This window comes from Oryx dammah, unplaced genomic scaffold (genome assembly GCF_014754425.2).
Source record: "Oryx dammah isolate SB20612 unplaced genomic scaffold, SCBI_Odam_1.1 HiC_scaffold_1, whole genome shotgun sequence".
NCBI classification, from domain to species: Eukaryota; Metazoa; Chordata; class Mammalia; order Artiodactyla; family Bovidae; genus Oryx; species Oryx dammah.
This window is the reverse complement of record NW_024070185.1, coordinates 45,250,957-45,278,188: the sequence shown is the minus strand read 5'-3', so window position 1 is coordinate 45,278,188 and position 27,232 is coordinate 45,250,957. Positions and strand designations below refer to the sequence as shown.

Here is a 27,232-nt window from a genome sequence, read left to right as displayed (position 1 = left end):
TTTTCCAAAGTTGCTGGCATATTGACTGCAGCACTTCCACAGCATCATTTTTTAGGATTTGAAATAGCTCAACTGAAATCCCATCACTTCCATTAACATCAATATATTAATGGATTATATTTTAAACTTGTGTTATAAATTTGGGTATTTGGAATTTAGAATTCATTCTTCACTGCAGTAACTTTCTATAGGACACAGTATTATATAAATATCTACAAAATAAGATGGGACATAGTAGATATCTATGGGATTATTGGGCTTCCCTGATGGCTCAGATAGTAAAGAATCTGCTTGCAATGCAGGAGACTCAGGTTTGACTCAGATGTGTTGGGGAAGATCCTCTGGAGAGGGGAATGGCTACCTACTTCAGTATTCTTCTCTGGAGAAAACCAGGGACAGAGGAGCTTGGTAGGCCACAGTCCATGGGGTCATAAAGAGGCAGATATGACTGAGCAACTAAGCATACATAGGATTATCAGCCTAGCATTCCTTCTTTCTCCTGGGAATGTCCATTGTGCCCTATGGCTATTGGTGAGCTGCCATTTTCTACCTAACCTTGACCAGTCAGATGACCCGAAACAGATACTTGGCCCAATAATGGACATCTGACCTGAAATTTTAAAATTCAGAACTTAAACTATCTTAAAACCAACTTTTTTGTTGGTTGAAGATCTAAGTTATAAATTACAGAAACATAGTGGCCATGTTTCCCATAGTCTTCAGTGATAAAATGAGGGAAAACAAAGAGGAGGAGAGAGGAGAAGTGAAGCAAGACCTGGAGGCAGTAGCATCCCTTACAGCTGTTTTTCCCTAGGTTGAGCTGCATCCCTGCACTTCTTACCTAGTGATCAACCATTCTATGAATATCATGACCTAATTCATTTCCTTCCTTCCTTACGCTAGTGCAAGCTGAGTATTTGTCAACTGCAGTCTGATCAGTACACACAGAAAATAGTACTGATGAGGTGGCTTCTCAGGCCAACTCAGAGAAGTTTATCAAACAGTGCTCATTCTAGTGCTATTGAAAACCTTGAGCCCTGAGCCTGGGTATCCTGGGGTCCATAAGATTGAACCTCTCCTTATCAAAATATCACTAAGCCCCACCCTCACACCCTACACATCCTTACCTAGAAAAGGACCATCATTACGGGAAAGAAAGCTGGTGAAAAAGCACATGTGACTCTCTGTGAGGAAGAGTGCAGCAGCATTATGACAAGGCTCTGGTGACTCCTGCAGCCCAGGAGAGAGATGGTCCCAAGAACAGGAGGGAGTTGGCTCTGGCAGAGGTACTTGTATACAGCAGTGATCTTTTCTAATCCAAATATACCCACATGAGGAAATGCCTGTCCTATAATATCTGCCCTACAGGTCAAGGGTTCATCTTGCAAGTAAAACTGTTTTATTTTGGCCATCAGGTAAATTAAGCAAAACCTCACACAAAGGTCAAGGTACAATTTTATAACCACTGGTTTTCAGAAAATGAATTTGGTTGGGATTTCACAAAGAGAGAATACCACTGAAAGAAAAATACAGTCAGGACAAAAAGATGCAGAATGTCCTGCATCATCCTGAAAAATAGAAAATAAGATGTTTCCCTCCCCAAAACTACTACTTTCAAAAGCATTTGTGAGTATGTGCGTATGTTGAGGAATAAGAATGTAGCACCAAGATTAAAAATAACCATCGCGTAGGACCTGCCGTTATAGAACACAGACAAGAGTGAAAGGGTGGTTAGACTAAATGAATGTGAATAGCATCATTCTTCTTATCCAACATAAACTGGCAATTAAAAAGATATTTTAAAAAGATCCATAATAAACCATGAAGAATGACTCAGACTATGAAAGAGATGAAGTATTGTGTTTAAATTCTGATCATTTAGAGAATGTTTGCTCCAAGGGAAAAGCTGTAGAAAGCGATATCAAATTTTTTAAAGTACTTTTACTTTATTCTTACTATGAACATAATATACATTCATTATGGAAAATGTAAAAGTGGCAAATAGGAAAAAAGAAAAGGACAAATAATCCATAAATCCACCATCCAGTAATAAAATATCTTGTGTTGCATAGTAAATATCTTTCAGCCTCTTTCCAATGCATATAGACATATATTTTTAACAAAAGAATTTATTACATGCTGTTTCTTTCTTTTACTTAAAATGAGATTATATTTTCAAATATTACCCTTTACATTTTTCTTATTCTAATAAATCAGAGGCATCCACATTTGCACTGGGAAGATCTAAGACTGTTTCAGATATTAAGAAAAATAAAGTGTTGATGATTAACTTCTGAGTAACAATAAATTCCTTTAGTCCTGCTGCTGCTGCTGTTTAGTCGCTAAATTGTGTCCAACTCTTTGTGACCCCATGGACTATAGCCCGCCAGGCTCCTCTGTACATGGGTTTTCCCAGGCAAGGACACTGGAGTGGGTTGCCATTCCCTTCTCCGGAGGACTTTCCCAACCCAGGGATCGAACCTGCATCTCCTGTTTGGCAGGCAGATTCTTTACCACTGAGCCACCAGGGAAGCCCTCTTTAGTCCTGGGTCAGATGGTTTTATTGAAAGTCAGGAGCTGTTAAGAAATAAAAGGGCTAAATTTCTTAAACTTTGAGAGTCAGTAGGCCAGCTACAGGACCACTATGTTCTGGGATGAGGTACCCCTACCACCGTGCTACTACCAACCTAAGTCAGGGGACAGGGGAGGATGAGCTGACATGGGGATCTATAGTGCTAAGGAGAGCCAAAATGGAAATGACTCTGTAAGCAGACCCCTCAGGTCTTCAACGAACCAAGTGGATTAGTCAAAAATTCACCAATAGCTAGGACAGAAGTTGGATAAAGGATGAGGTGAGCAAGAACAAGGACCCACATGTAGATCTGGGAGACTCACTGCCCCATCACCAAAATACCATATAACTTCAGTCCCTCATGCACACACAGATCACACCAGGAAAAGGAGAGGGTGGAGGAGGTAGGACTCAGAAGATTGGGCACTGTTCTGAAAGAGACTATTTTAATCTAAAACAAACTGTTTAAACTCAGAGATAGAGAAATCCTTTAATTGGCATGTTTGAATTTTTCTCTAGTAACCAACAGTTGAAAAACCTTGAGGATCAGTTTTAGAAAACAAATTTTATATATGTATCTGTTTACATGAAAATTTCTAATTCTGCTATCGACTAGATAGTAAATATATTTCCACGTCATTGATCTACTATCAGTTCAGTTCAGTTCAGTCGCTCAGTCATGTCCGACTCTTTGTGACCCCATGAATTGCAGCACGCCAGGCCTCCCTGTCCATCACCAACTCCCGGAGTTCACCCAAACTCTTGTCCATCAAGTCGGTGATGCCATCCAGCCATCTCATCTTCTGTCATCCCCTTCTCCTCCTGCCCCCAATCCCTCCCAGCATCAGAGTCTTTTCCAATGAGTTAATACTTTGCATGAGTTGGCCAAAGTATTGAAGTTTCAGCTTTAGCATCATTCCTTCCAAAGAACACCCAGGACTGATCTCCTTTAGAATGGACTGGTTGGATCTCCTTGCAGTCCAGGGGACTCTCAAGAGTCTTCTCCAACACCACAGTTCAAAAGCATCAATTCTTCGGCGTTTGGCTTTCTTCACAGTCCAACTCTCACATCCATACATGACCACTGGAAAAACCATAGCCTTGACTAGGTGGACCTTTGTTGGCAAAGTAATATCTCTGCTTTTGAATATGCTATCTAGGTTGGTTATAACTTTCCTTCCAAGGAGTAAGTGTCTTTTAATTTCATGGCTGCAGTCACCATCTGCAGTGATTTTGGAGACCCCCAAAATAAACTCTGACACTATTTCCACTGTTTCCCCATCTATACTATCACATCATCTTAAATGGTCACACACTATTATAACTTGAAATGTTTTTTAAAGCCCCAGTTAAGACACAACTACTGAGCTTGTGCACTCTAGAATCTGTGCCCTACAACAAGAGAAGCCCATGTATTGCAACTAGAGATATGTCCTTGCACCATCACAAGAGAAGGCCCGCACCCTGCAATGAAGACCCAGCACAGCCAAATTTTTTTTTTAAGTATGAGTTAAGAAATTAGAATGCCTCTTTAAAATGTGACTATCATTTGTCCCTATACTAAAAATTTCCTAAGTACCCGTTATTCATGTACCTGTCATTAACAGTATATTCCTGGTAATTCGTGTACTACATCTAGGAAGAGTACATGTTTAGCTTCCATTTTTAAATTCTTTACCATTCTAATCAAAGCCTAATGTTTTATAGTCCTCTAATCTCACCTCTACAGAAGTGACCAAACATGCTTCAGGGTCATCCTGCTGTATCAGGATCAGGGCTGTGCACGTGCAGAAACACAGAGGGACTTAGAGATTTATTATGCCAAACCAATTAAGTCAGGAAGACAAAGATTAAAACCACATAATATCACTTATATATGGAATCTAAAATAGGACACAAATGAACATTTCTATGAAACAGACTCACAGAGTACACACTTGTGGTTGCCAAGGGGGAGGGCGCTGAGGGGAAGGAAGGATTGGGAATTTGGGATTAGCTAGATGCAAACTATTATATGCAAGATAGACAACCAACAAGGTCCTACTGTATAGCACAGGGAACTATATTCAATACCATGTAATAAATCATAATGGAAAAGAATTTGAAAAAAGAATATATGTAAAACTGAGTCACTTTTCTGTACAGCAGAAATTAACACAATATTGTAAATCAACTATGTATAATTTAATTTAAAAAAAATTTAAGGGTCAGGACTGTGAAAATCAGCTCTGGATTTATTATGGATTTGCATTATCCTGTAGTCCTTTACCTTAGGGCCTTTTTAAAATATAAAATAGAGGCCCCCAGCCTGCAATGCCTTTTGTGTTTGTGTGTGTGTCCTTTCTATCTGCTCATTTGTTCATTTCTTTGATAAACATTATTTGAGCACCAACTGTGTTCTTATAATTTACCGTGAGGCTTGCTCTTCTCACTTCTCATTACTGACCAAAAAAGCTCTTTAAATTCGCTTCTCTTTCCTCTCCATATAACCAAACATTTAAAATGCACAAAAGAAGAGTTAAAAGCTTTTGACTGAGGGTCTAAGTTGTTAAAGTAAAAGAATGGAGGCTTGCTGGAAGAGGAAGCATTTATGGATTTCAACAGAGGCAGGCAGCAACATGTGGTTACTAAAGAGCTTTCTTTATTTTCTTTGCCTTTTTATCCTGAGTGTGTGTTGGAGATGTGAGAAGATGGGATTGATGGATAGAGAAGATCTGTTTAACTCTAGCTTGGTCCTTAGCAGTGCGAAGGACTCTAAAGACTTCCAGGTTAGTCCACAAGAAAACTGCTGATTAAATGTAAGAACATACAGCACATTACAAAATTTATCTCTATTTTCTAATTATCATACTAATGATATCCTAGTGCTTTGAAACTGGATTCTCCTCTGAATGTGAAGTACCTTGAATTCATATGAACTCCTTGTTCAAACAGCACAATAGAATATAAGTCTGAAGAGCATCATAGAAAGTTCTTTAATTTCTTTCCCCTGCCCAAATGGTTTTCTGTAAAAAATTTTAAAAGTATCAAATTCCCTACCCTACAATTATCACCATATTTTAATTTTTCTTCCTTTCTCCCCTTTCTCTTTCTGTTTTCTTCCTATAATGGGGGTGGTGGGGCAGGAGAGTAAAATACCCTTTAATTTAGGACTCAGGCAGGAGAGAGAAGTAATTGAAATTACAAATATATAAAATTAACCTGAGTGAGTCCTTAAAACTCTTTAAATGTCACCATGGAGACCAGAGCATGAACTGTCTCCATGGAGACTTGAATTTTTTTGGCTCATCACTTACTGCTGCTGCTGCTACTAAATTGCGTCAGTCCTGTCCAACTCCATGCGACCCCATAGATGGCAGCCCACCAGGCTCCTCCGTCCCCAGGATTCTCCAGGCAAGAACACTGGAGTGGGTTGCCATTTCCTTCTCCAATGCATGAAAGTGAAAAGTGAAAGCGAAGTCGTTCAGTCGCGACCAACTCTTCACGACCCCATGGAATGTAGCCCACCAGGCTCCTCTGGCCATGGGATTCTCCAGGCAAGAGTACTGGAGTGGGTTGCCATTGCCTTCTCCCATCACTTACTACCATATGTCAATTTGGCCAAGGAAAAAGAGATAAGTATAATAAACAAATAAGAACTAGCCTCACACTAGAGAATTTATTAAGGGCAAATCTAGTTGTCCTGGTTCTTAGTATTTAATTATTCCAATGAGTGGGAAGATATTCTAAGAGGAAACTTCCCCTCAACTCATAATTTCCAATGGAAACTTCTGACGATATAGCTCCATAAATGCTACAGGAATGAATAGAGAAAGATAATTTCTAGAAAAAATCTTTCTCATTCAGAAGAATCAAGGTATAATGCAAGTGATATGCCCCTCTATTCACCATTCCAACTGCAAGAAGACAAGGCTGCTATACAATTTCTTATCTAGTAATGGACCAGAAACACTTTTAACAACTATTCTGGGTATTTCAGCTTATCATGTCTATTAAACACAACTGTTTTTAATGTGTAGTGAAGTCAAACAGACTTGCATTACATTCTGCATAAAAAGGAACACAGGAATCACTTAAATGTTTATTGAGAGGTACCTCAGAATTTCTCCCAGTTAGATTATATTTTGCAAACCTATAGGCACAGTCCCTTAGTTGATCAACTACTCAACTGAGAGGCCACAAAATGATTATTTTATTTTATATTTTACTTTATGCCACACCATGAAACATGCAGAATCTTAGTTCCCTGACCAGGGATTAAACCTGTGGCCCCTGCAGTGGAAGCATGGAGTCTTAACCACTGAACCACTATTGACGTACCCTCAAATGGTGTATTTTAGATAGTAGGTGTTCATCAATTAATCACTAACATAAGGTTAAAACTCAATAAAAGTCTTTTAAAAATTCAATAAAAGTTTTAATATATAACAAAATAAGTCAAAAGAAAACAAACAGTGATGACCAGAATACATAAAAACAAAATGGTCAATGACATTTATTCATCTAGAAATTTATACAATTTGAACTTTATATAGTTTTTTTAGGACAGATCTTGGTGAACGGATATGGAAGGAAAACAAGGATGCCAGCAGCACAGCCAGCTCAGAGAAATGCAAATGTTTCTCAGATTTGACAATTGATTCTCATTATTTGAGGCTGTTATGTTCTAAAAAGACACAAACAATTAGAAAATACTGAATCATTGTTCCTAGGGGAAATACAGGATTAGGTTCCTAGGAGCCTCAGGTCACATTTTCATCAACTAATCAATACATGACCCAGTTTTATGTGTGTCCCTGGTTTAAACACAACTTGTTTAATATATGTTGTTGACTCACTAACATTGAAATTACAGCCAATAGCATTGTAACTCAAGTCCGAATGAAGTTTACGTAACACACATACTTTCTTCATGAGGCACATAACAGCCTTCTTGCACTTAGGAATATTAGACAGCACTTCAGCACTATGTTTGGGGGCCACCTTAACAATAATATCACCAACAAAATTTACAAAAATGCAAAAAACATGGCACTAAGTAGACTGTGAAAAGAATACTTGTTTACAGGAAGAGGAGCTAAAACAAGAAGGCAGAGTGTCTGACATCAACTGAGACTATGTGTGTGGGATGATTCAAATTTTTTGCCTCTCAGCACATGTCCATGAATGACCATGAATGCACTGCAAGTAATGATTGGGGTTACATATAAATTTTTGCAAGGAATTTGCAAATATAGAATCTACAAGGAATGAGATCAACTGTATTTACCAACTAGAGAGAACCTCTTCTATTTCCCTCTGACACTGCTTCTTCCTATTACATTGTTCTTGTCTATTCTCTTTTGTGTACCTATAGAACCCCTATTCTTCCTTCTAAACCTTGCTCAGAAAGCCATATGCACACTAACCACCCCCTCCTATTACATTTGCCTCTTACACTCATCTCTATTTTGCACAAATCAAATTATACTGAATTGACATTCTACTTTATTGGCCAGTGAAATTCATTGAGGTCAATGATCATGTCCTAATACATGTATATAATCTTTACTGTGTTTACCTGCTAGGCTATCTGTCAAAAGATGCTTCACATATAATACCTTGTTTAATCTTAATAATACTATCAACCCCATTTTACAGAGGCCTAGAACAGTGATGTCACTTACCATATCACAAGGTGCAGAACTGGTATTGAAACCTAAAATCCAAGCTTTTAATCATTATATTATGCTAAATAAATATTAGTTACTATGTACGATTGACTCCTTAATATGCACAGGCATGGTATTAAATGCTTTATATAAATTATCTCATTAAACCACTTTATCCATCTCTGTATCTCCAACACATAGCAAAGTCCATGACATAAAAATATTTGTTGGGTTGAATTTATTTCTTCCTGCTCCCAAACCTTCTTTCTAAAACCAACAACATGAGAACTCTCTACAGTTCCAGCAGTGATCAGAATGACTTTCAGTTACACCACCCTTTTCTCCCAGCAAGATCCTCATCCTCTTTCTCATACATATTTTTCTGTGTTTTGTTACTGATGTCTGTGATGACCACAGGGAAAATCTTCAAAGCAAAAGAGGTACAGAAGGGAGCAGAAGCACTGTCCACTTGAAAAATGCCTTTCTCCTTAACAACAATTTCTGGCAGTGATTTACTTTATGACCTAAATCCTTATGGAGTAACAGAATCATGGAAGAGTTAAGTGTTTTGCCTGAGGCCTGTGGGGTAACCCCTCTATGAGGCTAAAGAGGATTTTTCTACTTCCCAGTGTAGGTTTTGATTTCAAATTAATATAACCTGTCATAGTGAGTTCAAAGTAGGCAAAGCGTTGGTTTTAGGGATAAGAAGTGAAAGCAAGGGAGAAAGCTCATGGGAAGGGGAGGAGGCTATAAAAATTCGCAAAGCAGAAACAACAGGAGTCACATGCATTACATGAATGAAGGGATCAAGGAAAGTTCAGCCCTGGGCTAGAGTCAAAATTATTTTCTTTCAAAAGTGAACGTATAAAGAGGACAAGATACGAAATTTCATTTCAGATCTTCCTCTTCCCCAGAATATCCCAAATAATCCAGAAACAATAATTCTCAACAATACAGCCAGGAAAATTGACCCAAAGGACAGAATTCTAAATGCTCTAAAAGGCCTCATTTTTTTCCTCCCAATTATATGTGTCATGTTTTTGCTACTGGGCACTGTTATATTTAATGAACAGCAGAATCTCTAAGTGAATTCCAAGCCCAAAACTTAAGGCAGGGAAGTAAATGTTTCCTGAGGTCAGGCAAGAAGTCAAAATTACCAAAGAAAGGAGTAGACTCATCTTAAACAGTAGCCAGTGTTCAACTCCCCAGTACATTCATAGTTGCCAGAAAGAATAAAATTCTTTGTTGCCAAGGCTTTCATCTTTTCAAAAGAAGACACAATTCTCTGTTTCCATGTGAAATCTTCTGGTTTTAAATGTGGTGAATTAATTTAAAAGAAAAAATGTAAACACAGTGCATGTCAAATAAACTATGTTTGCTGGTTTACCCAGTGGGGGACACAGGGAATATTTTAGGGACCTCTTTCAAATCATTCATTGTGTTTCACTGCCCCCAAGAAATGGCAGTCCTGAGGCCATCCTCTGAACAGACATCTCCTCCTGTGCCTTGGTCTCCTAACAGACTCTGCCATGATTCCCTGGCCTCTGCAGATACCCTCCACCTCCACTCTCTGTGTGGGTGATCTGTGACCTCTGGCAGACAGGGTCTGGTGGCAGCAGGTCTCCGTGTGTGCTAGGGAGCTGCTCTTGGAGGCCTCTTTTACCTCTCGTCCGCCCTGCCCAAACTCTCAATCCTACACTCTCCATTTCTCCTTTGAAGATCTGTTTCCCTTTCTTTTCTCTCTTCTGATTTCTCTCTCTTGAATGATGTTTTTCTTTATCTGCTCTTCTTTTCCTCTTTTCTTATTCTTTCCTGTTTATTTCATGCTCTTCACCCTCGTCCTCTGTCTCTTACTCTCCTTTCCTCCTCTGTCCCCCATCACTTCCCTTCTTCTCCATCTCCCAGCACCTAGGAACCCGAAGAGAGCTCGCTCACCAGGAATGCACCAATACTGGCTTCGAGTATTTCTTGTGATGGGAGCGGAGGGTTAGGGAGCCCTTGCGCTCCATTAAGTCCGTGGGTCCGAGTTCCAAACAGTATTGTCCATGGCTGCACCATTCCTGGCAGGAACTGTCAGAGCTATCCATGGCAGCCCTGACACAGACCTCGAAGGATTTCTCTCTGTACCTATCCTGTTCCCTGTGCTGACACAGTCCAAGATTCGGCGTCTCTCATCTCCTTAGCAACCTGGAGCGGGGGGGGGTTGGGGTGGGGGGTGGGGGTGGGGGGTCAGTGGAGGGGCGGGGTCAATGGAGGGGCGGGGCCAATAGAGAGGCTGCTGCAGCTGCTAAGTCGCGTCAGTAGTGGTCGACTCTGTGCGACCCCATAGACGGCAGCCCACCAGGCTCCCCCATCCCTGGGATTCTCCAGGCAACAACAGTGAAGTGGGGTGCCATTTCCTTAATGCATGAAAGTGAAAAATGAAAGTGAAGTCGCTCAGTCGTGTCCGACTCCCAGCGACCCTGTGGACTGCAGCCCACCAGGCTCCTCCGTCCATGGGATTTTCCAGGCAAGAGTACTGGAGTGGGGTGCCACTGCCTTCTCCACTCAAAAAGAAAGTCACTCAGTCGTGTCCGACTCTTTGCGAGAGGCCGATCCCTCTAACTTAACAGCTCTGGTTTCCTAGACAGTGTACGCAATTACTGATTAGGAATAAACTACACTCCCCAGAGTGCAGTGAGAGGAGTGAGCAGGCTACCTACAGCTTGGGAGGGACAACTGCATCCTGGGATATGTAGTTTCACCCTCCTAACAGCCTATCCCTTTGAGTGCACGGAGTTAAGCAAGAGCGCTGGGTCAGTTAAGGCCTACGTGGACCTGAGCCCCTGGCCGGTCTGTTCTGGCTGTCCTTGGGGAGGTTTCTCTTTACCATTCATCATCTGTTGCCACCACACCTTCTGCTTACAAGTTACATAAATTTGACTAAAAGGGAGCTAGAGAACACCCCTCAAACCATAAAATATGTCTTTTCCGTACAACTTTTCTGAGAAAGAGCCTTAGTCTTCAATACATTCCAGAAGTTTCTTGTGTAAGACCACATTACGCAAGCTTAAAAACACAAGAGATATTTCACATTACAAATAGATTCTCTAGTTCTCAAAAGATTTATCATGGTATGCCTAATAGTGTTCTGGATTAGATTTTACAAATTTGAATACACACAACTACTAAGCGCTTTTCTGTGGCCTGCAGTGCCCAGTGTGGGCACCTGTGGTATGTGTAGGCCCCTATTTTACTGACAGTCACAGTTAAACCACATTTCTTAGAACCAAATAAATAGCCCACTGTCATCTGCCTAGTGCTAGTAGAGCACTGATTGGTATTTTAGCTCTTTACTTCTTGAAGGAATGAAAAGAAAATCGGAAGTGTAAACAAGATCCACGCTAAGCTCAATTCTGTCCAATCAAAGCACAGCACATTGCTGTTGCTCCAAAAATACTATTCATATTATCATTTGGTTTATTTTATTTTACTTATGTTTAAAGTATATTTGTTTTGCTTATGTTTAAGTGGTGGCAACATAATATAAGTACATCCAAGATGTCAGGTCTCTCTAGCCAGTTTGACTGAGAGATGGAAGCTGCCCAGAGCCAAGTCTTTTTTCTTGTGCTGCTGAGATTTAAAAGCTCTTTAACACACCAACTAGCAATATATTACAAAAGCAAACAGAACAAATATAATTCATTATTTTAGAGTTCCTTAAGCCAAACAGACAGCATTTTGAAGTCTAAGAATCTGCTTTTTTGTTATACTCTTTCCCTTTATATCAACTTTATAAACTTTATTGTCTTGTGTCTACTAAATACTTTTCAATATCCCAAGTTGAGATGTATAAGATTAACTCTCTGATACCCTCAAGTTCAGGCATAATCTATTCTCTTTGTATACAGCAGTACATTCCATAGAATTTTCTGTGGCTAATTCCATCCTTACAAAACAGAATAATAGTTACAGTAATAGAACAGTATTTATTGCAGAGAGGTTTTGTGAGAATTACATAAGATGGTAAATATACTGAAAGCAGAAGGAACGGTGCCTAACACATGCTCAGTCCTCAATTAAATTTCAATTACTAATGTTATAACTACATACTAACTTTGTTCTTATCATTTTAGAAAAAAATACTCTAAACTGCTTGTTCTTTGTGTAGAGTTTCCTAAGTATACTTCACTATTTTTCAAGCTTTGTCTATAAGGTCTACTTAATAAATATTTTTATATTAAATTTAATAGCCTGAGTCAGAAAAATGTTGACAGATATTTTTATATATTGTTACCAATGTATATGTTTGTGTTCATATGGAATCTTTTCAAGATCATTAATAAGCTTTATTTTTTATAACTATGAAATCACTGATCTTCAACATACTTGAGTTATTCTTGTTTTCCTCAATCTTCATCAAACCAATGACGTGTAGGACTTAATGGAAGGCCTTCTCGTATAGTAATCTCTTTTCAACATAATATCCTTGGAGTGAGAAAATTACAGCTCAGGTGGCTGAATCAGTACTTCTCTGTAAGATACGTACAGGCAGACCAACTTGCGAAGTGGGAATCTCTTCATCTGAGCCTACTCCAGTGTATTTCTTTATTAGCTTTATCAGATCCATAAAGAGGTTGCCAAGGAGACCCGACCAGGACAGCAAACCTAAAACAGATGTAATCCAGCCAGATGTAAATAACCACGGAGGTTAACCTCCTTACCATCTCCTTTCCTTTCTGTCTTAACAGTCTGCTCTATTCTTGGAAAAGCCCCTGCTCAGGACCTTCCAAAGTCACCATCAACTTATCCTCTCCTAGCATTAAAATTCTTCTACCAAGTGTCATGCAATTATTTGAGAGAAAAAAATTTTAATTACATAACAACATTAGTTTGTACTATCTTCATGCTGCTGCTGCTGAAGTCGCTTCAGTTGTGTCCAATTCTGTGCAACCCCATAGATGGCAGCCCACCAGGCTCCCCCGTCCCTGGGATTCTCCAGGCAAGGCCACTGGAGTGGGGTGCCATTTCCTTCTCCCATGCATGAAAGTGAAGTCGCTCAGTCGTGTCTGACTCTTCACGACCCCATGGACTGCAGCCCACCAGGCTCCTCCGGCCATGGGATTTTCCAGGCAAGAGTACTGGAGTGGGGTGCCATCACCTTCTCCTATCTTCATGATGAGTCTAGCTTAAATCTATTAAAAAACTTGTACTGAAATTGTATAATACTTAAAAGTTTGAAACAAGTATTTATGTCCTAATTAAGGATTGCATAGAATTTCTTTAGTTCTCCAGAAATGAGGAACTCCCATCACCCACCATATACATATCTAGGGACTCTCTTTCAAATATTTTGTATAAAAAATTTAGGATCAAAATGAATGAGAGGTGTCTGGTCCTCCCTGTTCCTGCTGTACCCCCTGCTCCTGCTGTCCCCCCATGTATCTCCGTTCTCACTCCCTTCTCTCCTTCATTTCCTTTTCCCCACTTTTTCTCCCCTTATCCCTTCCTCTTCCATCACCACTCTTTATTTTCTTTCCTTCTTTCCTCTTCTTTCTCTCTTCCCACCTTCCCCTCCCTGTTTCCTCCTCTTCTTCTTTTTCCTCCTCTGAGAAGTGGTATGGATTTTAGAGTCAAAAACTACTGCCGAGCCCTCAAGACAATTTGGTACAATTCAATTACATGAAAAATATAAAAGGAAAATAGTATGACCTAGAAATCAGGGCCAAAATTTATTTGAGTAAGTTCATATTTAAAGGAGTAATGCTAATGAAAGCTTCAATCTTCTTGCCTTTCCTTTAGCTATTCATAACCACCAGCAGTCTTTTTAGAGGAATTTAACCTTGAATATGAATTCTTCAGTGCTTCTAATTTGGATTGCAAACATATCAGGCATTGACCTGCTCTCAAGCCATTATTAACTAGTATTGATTAAGTCCTGTCATGCAGCAGACATTATTTCTGGAACTCCTATTGTCAACATAGGGATTATATTAAATATTCAATGTATCAGTTCAGTTCAGTTCAGTCGCTCAGTCATGTCGGACTCTTTGCAACCCCATGAATCGCAGCACGCCAGGCCTCCCTGTCCATCACCAACTCCCGGAGTTCACTCAGACTCACATCCATTGAGTCAGTGATGCCATCCAGCCATCTCATCCTCTGTCATCCCCTTCTCCTCCTGCCCCCAACCCCTCCCAGCATCAGAGTCTTTTCCAATGAGTCCACTCTTCGCATGAGGTGGCCAAAGTACTGGAGTTTCAGCTTTAGCATCATTCCTTCCAAAGAAATCCCAGGGCTGATCTCCTTCAGAATGGACTGGTTGGATCTCCTTGCAGTCCAAGGGACTCTCAAGAGTCTTCTCCAACACCACAGTTCAAAAGCATCAATTCTTCTGCGCTCAGCCTTCTTCACAGTCCAACTCTCACATCCATACATGACTACTGAAAAAACCATACCCTTAACTAGACGGACCTTAGTTGGCAAAGTAATGTCTCTGCTTTTGAATATGCTATCTAGGTTGGTCATAACTTTCCTTCCAAGGAGTAAGCGTCTTTTAATTTCATGGCTGCAGTCACCATCTGCAGTGATTTTGGAGCCCCCAAAAATAAAGTCTGTAATTCAGCATTTCCCTTATTTTGATATGTAATCCAGCCAATAAGTGAAATTCTTCAGTAGAGTTGCTCATAGATATCATTTTAAAACTTTAATCTGGGTTAGTAATGACCTACTCTAACATAAATGTAGATTAGGGATTTCTTTAATATCCTACAAGTTGGATATCCTTAATTATTCAAAGACTGAATACCCATTTTCACAAATGATCAAAACCCTTAGTTTCTTCCACGTTTCTTCTGTGTTGCTTTGGTGTTTTGGCACCTTCACTGTTTATTAGCAGCAATGAGATAATTTAGCTACCAGTTACTAGTTCTTATGTAAAAGTGGCACTGGAAATTAAGTTCAATATCTTTGTGACTTTCTTTGTTCCCTGTGGTCTGTAATCTAGATGAAGGAACATTTTCTCCCAGGGAAAAAGCTCAGAGGAAAGAGATTGGATTTGGGCTCCTTTCTGCTCCTGGTGGTGGTAAACATTTTCCTATGTTCTTCATAAGTCCCACACCCAGCGGCACGATGAGCAGGCTGATAAGAAACTTGCAAAAAGCCTTCTCCCAGGGGTTCAAGTCTATGCAGAAAGTTTTTAGTTGTTGAGTAAGCCAAGCACATAGCTGATGATTCTGAGACACCAGTCTGGGGAAGAGAAGGGGAGCTTAGGGCAGAAACTGAAAAACTTTCTGAATCTGTAGGGTCTTTCCCAGGGTTGCATGATTTCAAGTTTCCAGTGTTCAGTTGGCTTATGTCAGGCTTATGACACTCTTTCCTCTGTTAATTAAATCTCTTTCTATACCATGATGTTTAGGTTGCTTTAAGTAGGGAGGCTCAGGCTATTTCAGAAGGATCATTTTCTAAACAGTCAGAAAGTGAAAGTGTTCCTCACTCAGTCCTGTCTGACTCTTTGCCAGGAGGGGGCTAAAATCAAGTAAGATAACATTAAAAGATAATAATAAAGAAAATAAGGACTTAAGCGTAAGGATCTTTAAGACAGAGGGTTTGTTTACTTTTTTGCCACTACTCTATGACTAATTAGTATACTTCTTAAAATTTGGAGCATGGCTCAAGTTGGGAAAGAGTCTCTTCACAGGAAGCTGGAAGTACTATTCAACAAACAGCGTTTGCCAGAAAAGGAGTGTTCTGGGGGTAAGCCCACCATGGAATTCGAGGCAGGGTCAGCTGTTTACTATTCCTTCACCTTAATAACTCCTCTCTTCCTCCTGGGTTAGCTATGCAGCTCCTTTCCTTGTTAGGACTGAGGGTTGGAGGAGAGTTAAGGGGGAGGGGGTGGGAAGGAGCATCTTATTTGACTGCTGACCTCATAATTTCTGTCAAGGCCCTCTGGGTGTTGATGCCTAAATGTTGGTCATAGGGAATTTTTGTAGGTTCCTCAAAGGCCCCCTGAGAGGACTGCATTATTGCTAAGAGCAGATTATGTATCCTGATTATTTAGGTCATCTTACACTTGCCCTCATACTTCTTGGGCAGAGTCCTTTGAAATCAGCCATCCTCAGTTAATCTTTCCAGTGTCCATTCTTGCCCATGGAAAACAGCATGTTTGGTGCCCTTTAAATCCTGGAAGCACAAGCTGCTCCACTTCAGGCTCTGCTACCGTATAAAGCTCCAGAATGCCTCTAACCTTCAGATATTTCTAGGCTAGAAACTGGGCACCACTCACCAGGTCCTCCAAATTGCTGGGTGACATGTCAAGCTCTCTGAGAGAATTCTAAACCCTTCTCACTTGATAAAGGTTTTCTGCACTCAGTTCCTCTGTGGGAGTTGGGAAGCAGGGGAGAGCCCAGACCAACAAGCAATTCTCAGGATACCAGCTGGGCATCCTATAATTCAGCTCAGTTCTGACACTATCTACCCAGAGATAGCATTGGATATCATAGGTTAAGGGTTCAGCCCTACAAGACTGCCCCCACTCACCAGCCACAAGTCCAGGTTGTTACCTGTACTTCTGACCAAACTGGCTATAAATCAGAGATTATATGTTCTCCTTGAGTTCAGTTAGATTGCTAGAATAGCTCACAGAACTCAGAAAACATTTTACTTACTAGAACACCAGTTTATTCTAAAAGAATATAGCGTGCGAACAGGCCAGTGGAAGAGAGGCAGAAGGTAAGGTACAGGAAACGGCACTGGAGCTTTCATGCTCTCACCACATGCGCTACTCTCTCTGAACCTCCACATGTTCGCCAATCCAGGAGCTCTCTGCACCCTGTTCTTTTGGATTTGGGGGGAGGCTTCATTACATTGGTATGACTAACTAAATCACTGGTCATTGGAGACTGATTCAATCTCCAACCCACTCCCTTCCCTGAAGGTCGAGGGTGGGACTAAGTTCCTACCCTTACTTTGCTGGTTCCCCTGGCAACCTGCCCTTAACTTCAGGTGAGAGCCAGAAGTCACCTTATTTACATAACAGGAGACACCTTTGTTGTTGAAGGTCAGGAAGGGCGGCGGAAGGAGATACCCCTCTTCCAAGGTATGGAGCAGCGGCTGCACTTTGCTGGAGCAGCCATGAAGAGATACCCCACACACAAAGTAAGAGAAACCCAAATAAGATGGTAGGTGTTGCAAGAGGGCATCAGAGGGCAGACACACTGAAACCATACTCACAGAAAACTACTCAATCTAATCACACTAGGACCACAGCCTTGTCTAACTCAATGAAACTAAGCCATGCCCACGGGGCAACCCAAGACGGGCGGGTCATGGTGGAAAGGTCTGACAGAATGTGGTCCACTGGAGAAGGGAATGGCAAACCACTTCAGTATTCTTGCCTTGAGAATCCATGAAGTATGAAAAGGCAAAATGATAGGATACTGAAAGAGGGACTCCCCAGGTCAGTAAGTGCCCAATATGCTACTGGAGATCAGTGGAGAAATAACTCCAGAAAGAATGAAGGGATGGAGCCAAAGCAAAAACAATACCCAGCTGTGGATGTGACTGGTGATAGAAGCAAGGTCTGATGCTGTAGGGAGCAATATTGCATAGGAACCTGGAATGTCAGGGCCATGAATCAAGGCAAATTGGAAGTGGTCAAGCAAGAGATGGCAAGAGTGAATGTCGACATTCTAGGAATCAGTGAACTAAAATGGACTGGAATGGGTGAATTTAACTCAGATGACCATTATATCTACTACTGCAGGCAGGGATCCCTCAGAAGAAATGGAGTAGCCATCATGGTCAACAAAAGAGGCCGAAATGCAGTACTTGGATGCAATCTCAAAAACGACAGAATGATCTCTATTTGTCTCCAAGGCAAACCACTCAATATCACAGTAATCCAAGTCTATGCCCCAACCAGTAACACTGAAGAAGCTGAAGTTGAACGGTTCTATGAAGACCTACAAGACCTTTTAGAACTAACACCCCCAAAAGATGTCCTTTTCATTATAGGGGCCTGGAATGCAAAAGTAGGAAGTCAAGAAACACCTGGAGTAACAGGCAAATTTGGCCTTGAAATGCAGAAAGAAGCAGGGCAAAGACTAATAGAGTTTTGCCAAGAAAATGCACTGGTCATAGCAAACACCCTTTTCCAACAACACAAGAGAAGACTACACATGGACATCATCAGATGGTCAACACTGAAATCAGATTGATTATATTCTCTGCAGCAAAAGATGGAGAAGCTCTATACAGTCAACAAAAACAAGACCAGGAGCTGACTGTGGCTCAGATCATGAACTCCTTATTACCAAATTCAGACTTAAATTGAAGAAAGCAGGGAAAACCACTAGACCATTCAGGTATGACCTAAATCAAATCCCTTATGATTATACAATGGAAGTGAGAAATAGATTTCAGGGCCTAGATCTGATAGATGGAATGCCTGATGAACTATGGAATGAGGTTCATGACATTGTACAGGAGACAGGGATCAAGACCATCCCCATGGAAAAGAAATGCAAAAAAGCAAAATGGCTGTCTGGGGAGGGCTTACAAAGAGCTGTGAAAAGAGAAGCGAAAAGCAAAGGAGAAAAGGAAAGATATAAGCATCTGAATGCAGAGTTCCAGAGAATAGCAAGAAGAGATAAGAAAGCCTTCTTCAGCGATCAATGCAAAGAAATAGAGGAAAAGAACAGAATGGGAAAGATTAGAGATCTCTTCAAGAAAGAGATCTCTTTCTTTCTGTGAAGAAAGCCGAGCGCCGAAGAATTGATTCCTTTGAAATGTGGTGTTGGAGAAGACTTTGAGAGTCCCTTGGACTGCAAGGAGATCCAGCCAGTCCATTCTGAAGGAGATCAGTCCTGGGTGTTCACTGGAAGGACTGATGCTAAAGCTGAAACTCCAATACTTTGGCCACCTCATGCGAAGAGTTGACTCATTGGAAAAGACTCTGATGCTGGGAGAGATTGGGGGCAGGAGGAGAAGGGGATGACAGAGGATGAGATGGCTGGATGGCATCACCGACTCGATGGACATGAGTTTGGGTGAACTCCGGCAGTTGGTGATGGACAGGGAGGCCTGGCGTTCTGCAATTCATGAGGTCACAGTCAGACACGACTGAGCAAGTGAACTGAACTGACTGAACTGAACTGTGCACCAGGAACCAAGGACAAAGACCAAATATATATTTCTTATTATAAATCACAATATCATATTTGACTTGAATGGAAAGGGGAGAAGAGAAAATTATAGCATTATGCCCACTCTCTCCAAAAAAATCCTCATTGCTGCTCTTCCTCCCCTCCATCAGTCTGACCTTCATATGTGTGTGTGTGGATAGATAGATGATACATATTATTGTATCAACTTCTCTTTGAAAGTCTGTCACCTCTGCCCACAGCCCACCCTACATTCTCTGGCTATAACTGATCACTCCCTCTTCTCTGTTTTGAAGTATCTTGAACACCTTTTATGATGGTGCCTATCACACTGTAGAAAAGTTAATTTTTTATATGTTTATCTTCCCCACTAGAGTGACTTGAGGACACCATCATTTTGGCATCCCTAACATGTGGCTTGAAACTCAACATTCAAAAAATTAAGATCATGGCATCCAGCCCCAACACTTCACAGCAAATAGATGGGGAAACAATGGAAACAGTGACAGACTTTATTTTCTTGGGCTCCAAAATCACTGCAGATGGTGACTGCAATCATGAAAGTAAAAGATGCTTGCTCCTTGGAAGAAAAGCTATGACAAACCTAGACAGCATATTAAAAAGCAGAGACATTACTCTGTCAAAAAAGGTCTGTCTAGTCAAAGCTATGGTTTTTCCAGTAGTCATGTGTGGATGTGAGAATTGGACAATAAAGAAGGCTGAGCACCAAATAATTGATGCTTTTGAACTGTTGTGTTGGAGAGGACTCTTGAGATTCCCTTGGACTGCAAGGATATCAAACCAGTCAATCCTAAAGAAATCAGAACTGAATATTCACTGGAAGGGCTGATGCTGAAGCCAAAACTCCAATACTTTGGCCACCTGATGTGCTGACTCATTGGAAAAGACCCTGATGCTGGGAAAGATTGAAGTCAGGAGGAGAAGGGGATGACAGAGGATGAGGTGGTTGGATGGCAACACCAACTCAATGGACATGAATCTGAGCAAGCTCCATGAGTTGGTGATAGACAGGGAAGCCTGGCATGCTGCAGTCCATGGGTTCACAAAGACTCAGACACAACTGACCGAGTGAACTGAATGTGCGGCATAATGCCTGGAACCTGCATGGTAGCAGAGAAAAAGCAAAGTCAGAATTCACTGGGAACTTTCTAGTTGTCACGTACTATACCAAGCATGTCAATATATATTATCTCACTTGATCATCATAGCAGCTTTATGAAGTTGCATCTATTTTATATTTATTATAAGATAAAAAATCAGGCTTAGTTAATTTAATGACTCCCCAAATCATGAAGCTACATAGTGAAGACAAGATTTGAATGCAGTCAGTTAGACTCCCAATCCAGTCTTTACTCAATTTTGTCTCCTAGGACAGAAAATTATTACAGTTAAAGTTGTGGCTTTTCTAATTTATATTTTATTGAAGGATAATTGCCTTACAGAATTTTGCTGTTTTCTGTCAAACCTCAACATAAATCACCCATAGGTATACATATATCCTCTCCTTTTCGAAACTCCCTCCCATCTCCCTCCCCATCCCACCCCTCTAGGTTCATACAGAGCCCTTTTTGAGTTTCCTGAGCCAGACAGCAAATTCCCGTTGGCTATCTATTTTAAATACGGTAATTTAAGTTTCTATGTTACTCTTTCCATACATACCACCCTCTCCTCCCCTCTCCCCATGTCCTTAGTCTGTTCTCTATGTCTGTTTCTCCACTGTTGCCCTGTAAATAAATTCTTCAGTACCAATTTTCTAGATTCTGTATATATGTACTAAAATACATTATTTATCTTTCTTTCAGACTCACTTCACTCTGTATAATAGGTTCTAGCTTCATCCACCTCATTAGAACTGATTCAGTGCACTCCTTTTTATGGCTGAGTAATATTCCACTGTGTACCACAACTTCTTTATCCATTCATCTGTCAATGGACATCTAGGTTGTTTCCATGTTCTAGCTATTGTAAATAGTGCTGAAATGAACAATAGGATACATGGGTCTCTCTCAATTTTGGTTTCCTCAAGGTATATGCCTAGGATTGCTGGGTCATATGGTGGTTTTATTCCTAGGTTTTTAAGGAGTCTCCATACTGTCTTCCATAGTGGCTTTATCAATTTACATTCCCACCAATAGTGCAAGGGCATTCCCTTTTCTCCACACCCTCTCCAGCATTTATTGTTTGTAGACTTTTTGATGATGGCCATTCTGACCAGTGTGAGGTGACATCTCACTGTGGTTTTGATTTGCATTTCTCTAGTAATGAGTGACGTTGAGCATCTTTTCATGTGTTTGTTAGCCATCTGTATGTCTTCTTTGGAGAAGTGTCTGTTTGGTTCTTTTTCCCACTTTTTGATTGGGCTGTTTTTCTGGTATTGAGTTGTATGAGCTGCTTGTGTATTTTGGAAATTAATCCTTTGTCAGTTGTTTCATTTCCTATTATTTCCTCCCATTCTGAGCATTGTCTTTTCACCTTGATTATAGTTTCCTTTGTTGTGCAAAAGCATTTAAATTTAATCAGGTCCCACTTGTTTACTTTTGTTTTTATTTCCATTACTGTAGGAGGTAGGTCATAGAAGATCTTGCTTTGATTTATGTCATCGAGTGTTCTGCCTATGTTTTCCTCTAAGAGTTTTATAGTTTCTGGTCTTACATTTAGGTCTTGAATCCATTTTGAGTTTATCTTTGTGTATGATGTTAGAAGTGTTCTAATTTCATTCTTTTACATGTAGCTGTCCAGTTTTCCCAGCACCATTTATTGAAGAGGCTGTCTTTGCCCATTGTATATTTGTGCCTCCTTTGTCAAAAATAAAGTACCCATAGGTGCATGGGTTTATTTCTGGGCTTTCTATCTTATTCCATTGGTCTATATTTCTGTTTTTGTTCCAGTACCATACTGTCTTGATGACTGTAGCTTTGTAGTATAATCTGAAGTCAGGAAGCTTGATTCCTCCAATTCCATTCTTCTTTCTTAAGACTGCTTTGGCTATTTGGGGTCTACCGTGTTTCCATATAAATTATGAAATTTTTTTGTTCTAGTTCTGTGAAAAATGCCATTGACAATTGGATACGACTCACATTAAATCTGTAGATTGTGTTTTGTAGTATAGTCATTTTCACAATATTGATTCATCCTACCCGGGAACATGGACTATCTCTCCATCTGTTTAGGTCATCTTTGATTTCTTTCATTAGAGTCTTATAATTTTCTGTGCACAGTACTTTTGTATCCTTAGGTAAGTTTATTCCTAGATATTTAATTCTTTTTGTTGCAATGGTGAATGGGATTGATTCCTTAATTTCCCTGTATGATTTCTCATTGTTAGTACATAGAAATGCAAATGATTTCTGTGTATTGAGTTTGTATCCTGCAACTTTGCTAAATTCACTGGTTAGCTCTAGTAATTTTCTGATACTATCTTTAGGGTTTTCTATGAACAGTATCATATCATCTGCAAACAGTGAGAGCTTTACTTCTTTTCTGATCTGGATTCCTTTTATTTCTTTTTCTTCTCTGATTGCTGTGGCTAGCACTTCCAGAACTATGCTGAGTAATAGTGGCAAAAGTGGACTCCCTTGTCTTATTCCTGATCTTAGGGGGAATGCTTTCAGTTTTCACCATTGAGAATAATGTTTGCTGTAGGCTTATCATATATGGCCTTCACTATGTTGAGGTAGGTTCCTTCTATGCCCATTTTTTGAAGCGTTTTAATCATAAATGTGTGTTGAAAGTTGTCAAAGGCTTTTTCTGCGTCTATTGAGATGATCATATGGTTTTTATCTTTCAATTTGTTAATATCGTGTATCACATTGATTGATTTGCATATATTGAAGAATCTTTGCATCCCTGGAATAAACCCAACTTGATCATGGTGTATGAGCTTTTTGATGTGTTGCTGAAATCTGTTTGCTAAAATTCTGTTGAGGATTTTTGCATCTATGTTCATCAGTGATATTGGCCTGTAGTTTTCTTTTTTGTGTTGTCTTTGTCTGGTTTTGGTATCAGGGTGATGGTGGCCTCATAGAATGAGTTTGGAAGTGTTCTTCCTCTGCAACTTTTTTGAAAGAATTTTAGAAGGATAGGCATTAGCTCTTCTCTAAATGTTTGATATAATTCTCCTGTGAAGCCATCTGGTCCTGAGCTTTTGTTTTAAGGGAGATTTTTGATCACAGCTTCAATTTCAGTGCTTGTAATTGGGCTGTTCATAAATTCTATTTCTTCTGGTTCAGTCTTGGAAGATTGAACTTTTCTAAGAATCTGTCTATTTCTTCCAGGTTATCCATTTTCTTACCATATAGTTGTTCATAATAATCTCTTATAATCCTTTGTATTTCTGCACTGTCTGTTGTAAACTCTCCTTTTTCATTTCTAATTTTGTTGATTTGATTCTTCTCTCTTTTTTTCTTGATGAGTCTGGCTAAAGGTTTGTCAATTTTGTTTATCTTCTCAAAGGACCACCTTTGGTTTTATTAATCTTTACTATTATTTCTTTCATTTATTTCTGCTCATATGTTTATGATCTTTCCTTCTACTAATTTTTGGGTTTCTTTGTTATTCTTTTTCCAGTTGTTTCAGGTGTAAAGTTAGGTTGTCTATTCGATGTTTTCTTCTTTCTTGAGGTAGGATTATATTCCTATAAATTTTCCCTCTTAGAACTGCTTTTGCTGCATCCCATAGGTTTTGAGTTGTCATGTTTTCATTGTCATTTGTTTCTAGAAATTTTTTTATGTCCCTTTTACAGGTTTCAGTAACCTGTTGGTTATTTAGAAATGTTTTGTTTAATCTCCATGTATTTGTGTTTCTTATAATTTATTTTCTTAAAATTGATATCTAGTCTCATAGCATTGTGGTTGGAGAAGATGCTTGATATGATCTGAATTTTCTTAAATTTACTGAGGTTTGATTTATGACCCAAGATGTGGTCTATCCTGGAGAATGTTCCATAGGCAGTTGAGAAGAAGGTATATTCTTCTGCATTTGGATGGAATGTCCTGAAGATATCAATAAGATCCATCTCACCTAATGTATCATTTAAGACGTGTTTCTTTATTAATTTTCTGTTTGGATGATCTGTCCATTGGTGTGAGTGGGGTGTAAAGTCTCCTACTATTACTGTGTTACTGTCAATTTCTCCTTTTATGTCTGTTAGTATTTGTCTTATGTATTGAGGTGTTCCTATGTTGGGTGCATAGATATTGACAATTGTTATGGCTTCCTCTTAGACTGATCCCTTGATCATTATGTAGCGTTCTTCCTTATCTCTTGCAATCTTATTTTAAGGTCTATTTTCTCTGATATGAGGATTGCCACTCCAGCTTTCTTTTGCCTCCCATTTGCATGGAATATATTTTCCCATCCTCTCACTTTCAGTCTATATGTGTCTTTAGGTCTGAAGTGGGTTTCTTGTAGACAGCATATACATGGGTCTTGTCTTTGTATACATTCAGCAAGTCTGTGTCTTTTGTTTGAAGCATTTAATCCATTTACATTGAAAGTAATTATTGATATATATGTTCCTATTGCCATTTTCTTAATTGTTTAGGGTTGATTTTGTAGATCTTTTTTCTTCTCTTGTATTTCTTGACTATATGAGTCCCTTTAACATTTATTGTAAAACTGGTTTAGCAGTACTGAATTCTGTAGACTTTTGCTTGTCTGAAAAGCTTTTTATTTTTCCATCAATTTTGAATGAGATCCTTGTCAGATACAGTAGTCTTGATTGTAGATTTTTCCCTTTCAGAACTTTTAATATATCCTGTCATTCCCTTCTGGCCTGCAGCATTACTGCTGAAAGATCAGCTGTTAACCGTGTGAAGTTTCCCTTGTATGTTACTTTTTGCTTCCCCCTTGCTGCTTTTAATATTCTTTCTTTGTGTGTAGTCTTTGTTATTTTGATTAGTATGTGTCTTGGTGTGTTTCTCCTTGGGTTTATCCTGTATGGGACTCTTTGTCCCTCTTGGATTTGATTGACTATTTCTGTTTCCCTGTTGGGGAAATTTTCAACTATAATCTCTTCAAAATTTTTTTCATACCCTTTCTTTTTCTCTTCTTTTCTGGGACCCCTATAATTCAAATTTTGGCTTGTTTGAGATGGTTCCTGAGATCTCTGAAACTGTCCTTAGCTCTTTTCATTCTTTTTACTTTATTCTGCTCTTCAGAAGTTATTTCCACCATTTTATCTTCCAGCTCACTGATTCGTTCTTCTGCTTCAGATATTCTGCTATTGATTCCTTCTAGAGTATTTTTAATTTCAGTAATTGTGTGGTTTGTCTCTGTATATTTATTCTTTAATTCTTCTAGATCTTTGTTAAGTGATTCTTGCATTTTCTCCATTTTGTTTTCAAGGTTTATTATCATCTTTACTATCATCATTCTGAATTCTTCTTCAGGTAATGTGCCTATTTCCTCTTCATTTGGACTTTTGTGTTTCTAGTTTGTTCCTTCAGTATTTCTCTGCCTTTTCATTATTAATTTTTTTTACGTTATTGTGTTTGAGGTCTCCTTTTCCCAGGTTTGAAGGAAAGTTGAATTCTTTCCTTGAAGAAGGATGAATTCTTTCCTCCTTTTGGTTTCTGCCCTCCTAAGGTTGGTCCAATGGTTTGTGTGAGCTTGTATAGGGTGAGATTTGTGCTGAGTTTTTGTTTTTCCTCTGATGGGCAAGGCTGAGTGAGGTGGTGATCCTGTCTGCTGCTGATTGGGTTTGTATTTTTGTTTTGTTTGTTGTTTAGATGAGGCGTCCTGCACAGGGTGCTACTGGTGGTTGGGTGAAGCTGGGTCTTGTATTCAAGTGGTTTCCTTTGTGTGAGTTCTCACTATTTGATACCCCCTAGGGTTAGTTCTCTGGTAGTCTAGGGTCTTGGAGTCAGTGCTCCCACTCCAAAGGCTCAGGACTTGATCTCTGTTCAGGAACGAAGATTCTACAAGTGGTTTGTTATGCATTAAGTGAGATTAAAACAAATATCCAAAAATGAGAAAGCAAAGATGAACCCCAGACAAATGGCAGTTACAAAACCAGGCAAATAGTAATTAAAATAATCGAGTATATACATATACACCCATGAGCAAAGTGAAAACAGTCCAACAAAAATATAGTAGATTGACCCAGTGAACAAAGGATTATTTTTTAGAAATAAAAAATTATATTTGCCAGTTAAGAACAAAACTAACTTAAGCACAAACTGGAAAACAAAACTAAAGCAAGGTGCCAAGTGGGGAATAAAGCAATGAAAACAAAACTAACAAGTATGTTGAGAGGAAAGGAAAGAAACAAAAGAGAGAAAGAATAGATATGCTAATAGATAAGTTAAATAGAGGTAGATGAAGATTTCTATACATTAAAGATTAACTGCAAGGGGGAAAGAACAGTAGGAAAGGCAAACAAAGGAATAAATGTAGAAAAAATATAATAGGTTAAAAAAATTAAACAATAGAATTATAAAAAAGAAAAAAAAAGAAAAGGAAGAAAGAAAAAAGGGGGAAAAAATGAAAACTCCACAGAACTGCAAAAGCCCAACATAGAGGCAGAGGTTTATAACAATAGTAGAAAGTGTGACTGAATATACACATATACCTATACAACCATAAGCAAAATCAAAACAGTCCAAGAAAAATGAAGTACAATAGATTGACCTGGTGAACAAAGGAAACCAAAAATTATATCTACCAGAAAAAAACTAATTAAAGGACAAACTGGAAAACAAAACTAAAGCAAGGTGCCAACTGGAGAATAAAGCAATGAAAATAAAACTAACAAACATGTTGAGAGGAAAGGAGAGAAAGAAAAGAAAAAGAATAGATACGCAAATTTAAATAGAGGTAGATAAGATTTACGGATAAGGTGATGG

The 27,232-nt window shown here is 39.3% G+C and overlaps 1 protein-coding gene across 2 annotated transcripts in view; it reads right to left on the bottom strand.

The window, feature by feature from the left end:
• CUNH9orf135 (chromosome unknown C9orf135 homolog) overlaps positions 1 to 10,426 on the bottom strand; it is a 100,216-nt gene extending 89,790 nt beyond the window's left edge. Inside the window, exon 1 of one of the 2 annotated variants that reach the window (XM_040250412.1) lies at positions 10,159 to 10,426. In XM_040250412.1, coding sequence (XP_040106346.1) covers positions 10,159 to 10,310 — 152 coding nt within the window. In that variant the 5' untranslated portion in view covers positions 10,311 to 10,426. The remainder of the gene's footprint in view (positions 1 to 10,158) is intronic. The other variant, XM_040250462.1, reaches the window with a different exon arrangement.
• Positions 10,427 to 27,232: the final 16,806 nt, after the last annotated feature.